The sequence below is a fragment of the Oncorhynchus kisutch genome, linkage group LG26 (assembly GCF_002021735.2).
Source record: "Oncorhynchus kisutch isolate 150728-3 linkage group LG26, Okis_V2, whole genome shotgun sequence".
In the NCBI taxonomy this organism is placed as follows: Eukaryota; Metazoa; Chordata; class Actinopteri; order Salmoniformes; family Salmonidae; genus Oncorhynchus; species Oncorhynchus kisutch.
The window spans coordinates 34,283,043-34,291,566 of NC_034199.2; the positions used below are offsets into that span (position 1 = coordinate 34,283,043).

Sequence of the window (8,524 nt, forward strand, 5' to 3'; positions counted from 1 at the left end):
TTCACAGATACTCATTTTAAAGGGTTTTAACACTGTCTCCCACGCTTGTTCAATGAACCATAAACAATGAATGAACATGCACCTGTGGAACGGCCGTTAAGACACTAACAGCTTACAGACGGTAGGCAATTAAGGTCATAGTTATGAAAACTTAAGACACTAGTAAGGCCTTTCTACTGACTCTGAAAAACACCAAAAGAAAGACGCCCAGGGTCCCTGCTCATCTCCGTGAAAGTGCCTTAGGCATGCTGCAAGGAGGCATGAGGACTGCAGATGTGGCCAGGGCAATAAATTGCAATGTCCATACTGTGAGACGCCTAAGACAGCGCTACAGGAAGACAGGACGGACAGCTGATCGTCCTCACAGTGGCAGACCACGTGTAACAACACCTGCACAGGTTCGGTACATCCGAACATCACACCTGCGGGACAAGTACAGGATGGCAACAACAACTGCCTGAGTTACACCAGAAACGCACAATACCTCCATCAGTGCTCAGACTGTCCACAATAGGCTGAGAGAGGCTGGAATGAGGGCTTGTAGGCCTGTTGTAAGGCAGGTCCTCGCCAAACATCACCGGCAACAATGTCACCTATGGGCACAAACCCATCGTTACTGGACCAGACTGGACTAGCAAAAAGTGCTCTTCACTGACGAGTCACGGTTTTGTCTCACCAGGGGTGATGGTTGGATTCACATTTATCGTCAAAGGAATGAGCGTTACATCGAGACTGGAGCGGATTTGGAGGTAGAGGGTCCGTCATGGTCTGAGGCAGTGTGTCACAGCATCATCGGACTGAGCTTGTTGTCATTGCAGGCAATCTTGTCTTCTTGCTCAGTTGTGCACCAGGGCCTCCCACTCCTCTTTCTATTCTGGTTAGGGCCAGTTTGCGCTGTTCTGTGAAGGGAGTAGTACACATCATTGTACGAGATCTTCAGAACAAGAATAGACTGACGAGTTTCAGAAGAAAGTTTTGTTTCTGGCCATTTTGAGCCTGTAATCGAACCCACAAATGTTGATGCTCCAGACACTCAACTAGTCTAAAGAAGGCCAGTTTTATTGCTTCTTTAGTCAGGACAACAGTTTTCAGCTGTGCTAACATACTTGCAAAAGGGTTTTCTAATGATCAATTAGCCTTTTAAAATTATAAAAACTTGGATTAGCTAACAGAACGTGCCATTGTAACACAGGAGTGATGGTTGCTGATAATGGGCCTCTGTACGCCTACGTAGATATTCCATAAAAAACTCTGCCGTTTCTAGCTACAATAGTCATTTACAAGATTAACAATATCTACACTGTAATTCTGATCAATTTGATGTAATTTTAAATGGACAAAAAAAATAAGGTTTTCTTTCAAAAACAAGGACATTACTAAGTGACCCCAAACTTAACGGTAGCGTATATATAAAAAATATATAAACTTCAACACTGCTTTTGGCATGTTTTAAAAGAGGTCTTGAGTGGGGTTTTGCATTGATGAGTCAGTAGACTATTTTCCAGTGTGTGGGCTGTTCACACTCTTTCTCACTGTCCCCACAGAAGCGGTTGTAGGTGGTTTTGGGTTCAAATCCCAATATCTCCCTCTCCTCGTGGATACGGAAGGAGAAGGTCGACACGGATGTTCCGATAAAATACCTGGGAAATGGAAGGGAGATGGAGGGAATTCAATTCAGTAAAACTTTATTAATCCATCCAAGAGCAACTAAGAAAGAAAGACAAGTCACTTTTACAAGTATCAAACCAACAAGAAATATTCAACATAAATACAATATAACAAGACTTCACCTTCCCAAATACAATACATCATCCCATACATCGTAGATCTTATTTAGTGTTTACTTCACCCCTATTCTAGTATTTGTTGTATTTGCCCAACACACCTTATTTTATCATTAGTGGAACCTACAAGTCACCCCATTTCTATCAGTCAATCACAGTCTGCCATTCCCCATGCACCTCAACTGATTGCAGTTACATGCACACAATTATTGTGGATAGTCGGATTAATATAATAGCTTGATTAAAATGTTTACATGCCTTGCAAGAAGAACGATTTCCCTAATAATCCTGTTTACATGGAAACATCTGAAATCAGACTACCTGATGGCACTCTGATAACTGCAGAAGATTGGTGTTTACCAATAAACGTGTTTACATGTCCTAATAATCCTAAAGATTTCTCAGGAAACCAGGTGTTTTTAATTGGTGTATGCTTACTTTGATTTTGACCTTACACCGATTAAGATAAGCAGAGTAACATGTTTACATGACTATTGCATAATCTGCCAAATTATTACTGTGCACACGTGTTACAGGGTTTGGTTTTTCCAGTTACGTTTTGAGGTTGGACGTATAGCCCATTAGCAAGTAGGGCGCACCGATTGGTGTCACTTCGATAGTCAGTGTGTGTTACAACTGTGCTGGTTGCCATCTCATTCGTGGGAAGGTGTTTCACCTGTGCTGGCCCAGGTTCTATTCAAGACTGGCTGGCCAAGTGCTTCAGTTGTCTTGAGCGATGTGGCGTGTCAACACCTTTAGTTGGCAATCGCCATTTTAAATTCATGACAAACAATCCTTTTATCTGATCTTCCCTGTTTTCATTTTGCTAAACTTTTGGCTTGCTTTCTAACTTTAAGTTTGGTGTGGGTTTTTCTTTTGTTTGCCTCTTCTTGGGCAAATTTAGTGGGTTTCTTTGAGATTCTAGTTGTTGTTGCTAGTCAACTTTCAGTGGACACCCCCATGATTGTCTTTTAGAACCCGTGCTAAAACCCCACCTGTTTCGTTTTGGTTGTTGTCAGTGACACTTTGTTAGTTCCCCCTTCAGTTTGAGCGACATATTTGGTTTTCTTGCTGGGGAACATAACAGTATGTAAACGTACTCTCTGAACACCGCTCCTGTCTTCAGAGTGAGAGCGTGGTCAGAAGAGGATGGACTAGTTGGACTGTTCCTCACCAATCTGTATTTGACCTGTGTTTTAGTGTGTGCATCTAATAGTAAGTACTGTCTGACATGTCATTACTTTAGTTGAGTGTTGCTAGTTCATATATACCATATCTATGTGGTATTTTTCTTTCATGTGTGTCATGCTACTGCTAGCCAGCTAAGCCAAGATGCTAGCTAGTAATGCTAGCTCCTTAGGCCTGGTGTAGCTCACCTATCATTTCAGGGGTAATATTATCAGTTTCATATTGACTGTTTATGCATAGCCTTGTTTATGGACATTTAGAACATTTATGTAGCTTCATGCTACTGTACACTGTATTTAGCCTTATTTATGCATGTAGCCTAATTTAGCCTGACTTCCACGCGGCGCAGTTCCTATCCCACGGTGGGCTTGTGCACAGAGCCTGGTTTCATTACGGTCACGTTTCTGTTATGTGTTTACCAGTAATTGGGCCTTTATTCTGGAAGTGTTTTTGGTTTTACGACTTATGTTATATTATGCCGTAGCAGTATACTCTTAGGGATTAACATGTGCACTTCAACAAAAGGGAAGCACAAGAATGTCTGCATAATTTGTACTCATTACAGCTCCCTCCCTACAGTATGCACACATTGTGCAACACTTTCAACTGAATGGTGGAATATATACTGTAAGCACGCAGTGTAAGCTGGGAGCTGTACCTGGCATGTGCACAGATCCATTGGTCGATGATAGCCACGCCCCCGTCTTTGAGTAGTTCCAGGTCGTCCCAGGTGGGCTCAAAGCGTGTCATTTCTGGTAACATCATCTTCAGCTCCGCCAGCTCTGCACAGGACAGACATATGCCTCATTAGGAACACACTGGTCCTATTATCTAGGTCTAGGACAGACTCTGTCGAGTAGGGTACAGACAGCATAAACCTGCCAAGCCTCGATGTAGGTATTCTCTCTACTGGGTAATAGGGTTGGGGTCAATTCCATTTAGGAGTCTAAGCCCTGTCTAAGTCAGGGGAGGGGTTCTACTAAGCTATATGGAATTGTTTTAAGAAGGTCATACCAAGGATCATTTTGCTATTTGATTTAGAATTTTAAGAACCCTTGAAATATTTAAATATAAACAATTATTTGATCAAAATATTTTTGGCCTCACTGCAATTAGCCCATACAAACACATTGAATAACAGATTCACCACATTGAACAACAGATAGTCTGTCCTATATCGGTGAGATATAAGAAAGATTTTGCATTTATTCCTTTATTGTATTTAACCCCTTATTTTGGCACTAATGAGTCTTGAGGCCTGTGGGCATCCTAGAGCAAAACATGTTCGTGAGTGTCTCCTTTCTATAGAGGGGTCATAATAGTTTGTAGGCTAAACCGTTTGGACGCTACAGACGATTTTGTGAGAAGAGGGACTTTCGGGGATGTCTCATGGTCTGACAAACACCGCTCCAGCCCTGACATCTTTCACTGCAGATGCGGGAGTGCGACAGGCAGATTTCTATGCAGATTTTTTATTTTGCTATTTAGATTTCCACAGGGGGCGCAGACATCGACTGTGGGCATTCCAATTCCTAACAACATTATTAGTATGTTATTTTCTTTGAGCTGCAAATATGAATTGCTTTATTATCAACTCCGTCATCTAAATTCAACATCAATCTATCTCAATTGCACCAAAGTAAAACAGTACCTTCATCATCTGCATCTGTGGCCACAAAGACTCTGTCTAGTTTGGTTTTCTTCATGAGGCTCATGATCTTCTTCACAGCTCCTTTGAGGCTGGGCACATCCTCTCTGTGACCCCAGATAAAGTCCTTCCTTCTCAGGTGGACACCCAGGTATGGCCCCCCTCTGGCAGAACCCAGCTTATTCTGTGTTTACACACATAAATTAATAACACATCAAACCACTCATGCCCAATCCAAATTAACCACCAACAGCAAATCATAGCTATCCATACGTTAACATGTCCACTCCATTAATTGTAAAGGTTAAGTAGATACAGTAGACCTACATGCTGCTAGTGCAGGAAGTAATCAATGCGAATGGATATATAATCTAAATGTGCAAATATTTGAGCTATGTGAAGAGGTCTGAAAACCTTAATGAGAGTCCAGTCCTCGTTGTATACGGTCTGGTCCTGCTCGTCTGTGGAGTTCAGGTACTTTGCTCGGAACTCATCCCCTAGGAGACGCAGGTGTTTGGCGAAGACCATGCTGCGGCGAGTCTAGAGAGAAGGCACGAAAAGACAATTAACAAAACTGTTAAACCAAACAGGTAAGGACAATTCTTTAAATTAGTGGTAATAAGGTACAATTGTGATGACAGAACAATTAAATAGCAAAAGGTTGAGGCATTGAAATGCCCAATTTAGTTAATCATCTTGTTACTACAGTATCTTATCTACACTGAACAAAAATATAAATGCAACATGTAAAATGTTGGTCCCATGTTTGAGCTGAAATAAAAGATCCCAGAAATGTTCCATATGCACAAAAAGCTTACTTCTCTTAAATGTTATGAACAAATGTGTTTACATCTCTGTTAGTGAGCGTTTCTCCTTTGCCAAGACAATCCATTCACCTAGCAGGTGTGGCATATCAAGAAGCTGATTAAACATCATGATCATTACAGGTGCAGCATGATAATGCACAGCCCCATATCGCAAGGGCCTGTACACAATTCCTGGAAGCTGAAAATGTTCCAGTTCTTCCATGGCCTGTATACTCAGACATGTCACCCATTGAGCATGTTTTCTTTGGATCGACGTAGACGACAGCGTGTTGTAGTTCCCACTAATATCCAGTAACTTAGCACAGCCATTGAAGAGGAGTGGGACAACATTGTCACACTGCATGAGGCAACTAATGGTCACACCAGATACTGACTGGTTTTCTGATCGACGCCCCTACCTTTCTTTAATGTATCTGTGACCAACAGATGCATATCTGTGTGCCCAGTCATGTGAAATCCATAGATTAGGGCCTAATGCATTTACTTCAATTCACTGATTTCCTTATATGAACTGTAAGTCACTAAAATCTTTAAAATTGTTGCATTTATATTTATGTTCGGTGTATGATTGTAGGCTATCAACCATTACCATACTTAAGCTACATTCTTTACAACATAACAGACTAACATTCCAGTAGTCCTTTCCAGCGTAGTGATCATGGAGGACAGTCTCTGCTCTATCCAACATCACTGACCTGCAGGGATATGAAAGGAAATATAAGTGAACATGTGCACATCTCATACAGTACATTCAGAAAATCCAATAAAGACTATGCATCTAACTCTAGAATGTTTTTTGTTGTTGTTTTAGTTTAAATTGGAAATCCACAGCACATGTCATATGGTTATATTATTAGTATTTGATTTGCCTAAGACAAGAAGGTTTGGCCTAAATCAAGCATTCATAAGGGCTGGTTCCATATGAAATTATTTTATCTACCATGGCCAAACACAGCCTTCTATTGACTCACGTTGATGTGATGTTGTTCTGCAGGAGGGGTGCCAGCATGGAGGCGTGGCCCTGAGCTGAAAGACAAGTGACGTTCACACACCTGGTTTCCTCATAGCCCCAGAACCAACCTCTATAGAGAGGGAGAGAGAAAGAGAGGAAAGGTTGTAAAGGCCTCCATTAAAACACAGGGATATTTCTTTGACTGCAACTACCCCATACTCACTACCCCACTATACTACTACTAACACATTTACTTCCACTCCCATAACAAAACCTTTAGTAGCAAGTATTTACCTTTTCTAGTTCAACTTTGCGAGACATAGAGATAGGTAAGCACAGATGACAGACTGTTAGTTTCCTCGTGCCATAGTCCTTTGTGTCTTTGGAATGCATTGTGCTTGGTTTCTTGTGTTGCTATCCATCTATGAACCTGGTTACTGTACCTGTAATAGCCCTGTTTGTCTTTGGAGTACATTAACCGCTCAACGCAGGGTCTCTCATCCACTTTCTCCTCCCATTTTCCATCCGTCCACCCTTCAGCGTAGTTCTGTAGCACCAGCACCTGTTCAATAAACGGACCTCCAGACTCTGGAGCCAACAACATGGAAATATAAAATGTTACTTTACGCCTGCAGGTACAATGTTTTATAACTTGTTATATGTTTGTATGAACCTTTATATCCAGGAATCATAATGCATCCTTATACCCATGCAACAATCATTAACAGATGAAAATGGAAAGGAGCCAGGCATCAGGGGAAGTCAACCAACCACAGCAACATGTAAATGTACTCAAATGTCTGAGGGGTGGTTCACACTGTCGTGTTGACCAGGGTGTTACTGTGCTGCCTCTGATATTTGCCTTCCACAATATCCTTTCCAGCTCGATCCCAGTAACTATGGTGGATGTATAACCAGGCCAGCACAGTACAGCTCACTTCAACTCAGCTGCACTCACCGGCGATAAACTCCTCGTATTCTATGACTGGCACATTGCCCTGAAGACTGGTGAGGCTGAAGAACTCTCCCCAGAGGATTCTTGTCTGGTGGATGTCTGGGCTCTGCCAGTGGTAGAGACGCCCCCAGGGGGGCAGCACCAGCACCCAGTCACCGTGTTTCCTCAGGGTCTTCACCAGGGATGCCATGCGGATGTAGACATCCCGACGCAGGTTGAAGCCCTCTGGTGGGTTGACATCGTAGAGAAGATACCTGGCAGCATAAAGTTATAGAGATAGAATATTATAGTATAATACTGTTGTGCTATATTGATGTGCCCGGCAGCCTGATAAACATGAGTTGTGTCAGACCTAGAGTTACAGCTCCCAGGAACCCAGGGAGGCGTTTCACTCAGAGGTGGTGAGGCAGACAACGGTAGCCTGCATTTTGAGCGTTTTAGTGTCACGCTTGCTCTGCAGGTTTAACTTAGCTACCACACTAAGTTACTTGGTGATAAAGACTTTATTCAATCGGTTTAGATCGTATTCTGGTCATAGAATATGTATCCCACGTCTTAAGTTTAAAAAAACATTATTTTTTTACAGATATGACTGGCACCACTGTCGAAAACTAAACTAATCTAGTCAAATGTTACCGAACTGAATAGATTGAAGCTAAATGCCTCCCTAATGCAATAGAGGCTAAAGAACAGAGCAGGCTAAATCTGTGTTAACTATTGTTAATGAGTACGCTGCCGACGCTCTTTACCGTAGATCCCGTGCTGCTGCAGTGGTCGGTGAAAATACTGTATTTCCTGCACGGAATGCATCTTCAATTTGACCCTCAGCGTTTACAGCTCTCAACCCGAGAACCATCAAACACATTTTGACTACAAATGTAGCAGAAAAAATCCACCACACGGGCGAATGAAACCCACTGCAGCTGTGGTCCACCATTTTCTCGATGAGCCACGCACTTCCGGGAGGGTGAAGCATCTGTGGTTGCATAGCAACTGCATTTTGTAACAATTTGATACAGTATAGGTAACGTGACAGTATCACCTGCTGGAGGAGCGGCATGTGTCAAGGGGGGTAGATTTTTAGCAACGATTTTATAGTTTCTTGTTTTTACGCTGGTCAGTTATTCTACCTCGTTCAATTCAATTCAATTCAAGGGCTTTATTGGCATG

At 42.2% G+C, this 8,524-nt stretch overlaps 1 protein-coding gene across 1 annotated transcript; it reads right to left on the reverse strand.

The window, feature by feature from the left end:
* Positions 1-1,039: 1,039 nt before the first annotated feature.
* Positions 1,040-8,321, reverse strand: LOC109871225 (GDP-fucose protein O-fucosyltransferase 2). The gene is made up of 9 exons (XM_020462033.2): positions 8,104-8,321; positions 7,358-7,608; positions 6,843-6,987; positions 6,419-6,529; positions 6,076-6,142; positions 5,035-5,160; positions 4,624-4,804; positions 3,631-3,754; positions 1,040-1,640 (listed from the first exon to the last, which is right to left on the reverse strand). The coding sequence occupies exons 1-9, from the start codon at positions 8,289-8,291 to the stop codon at positions 1,487-1,489; spliced, it is 1,347 nt and encodes a 448-aa protein (XP_020317622.1). The 5' UTR covers positions 8,292-8,321; the 3' UTR covers positions 1,040-1,486.
* Between the last annotated feature and the right edge of the window lie 203 nt (positions 8,322-8,524).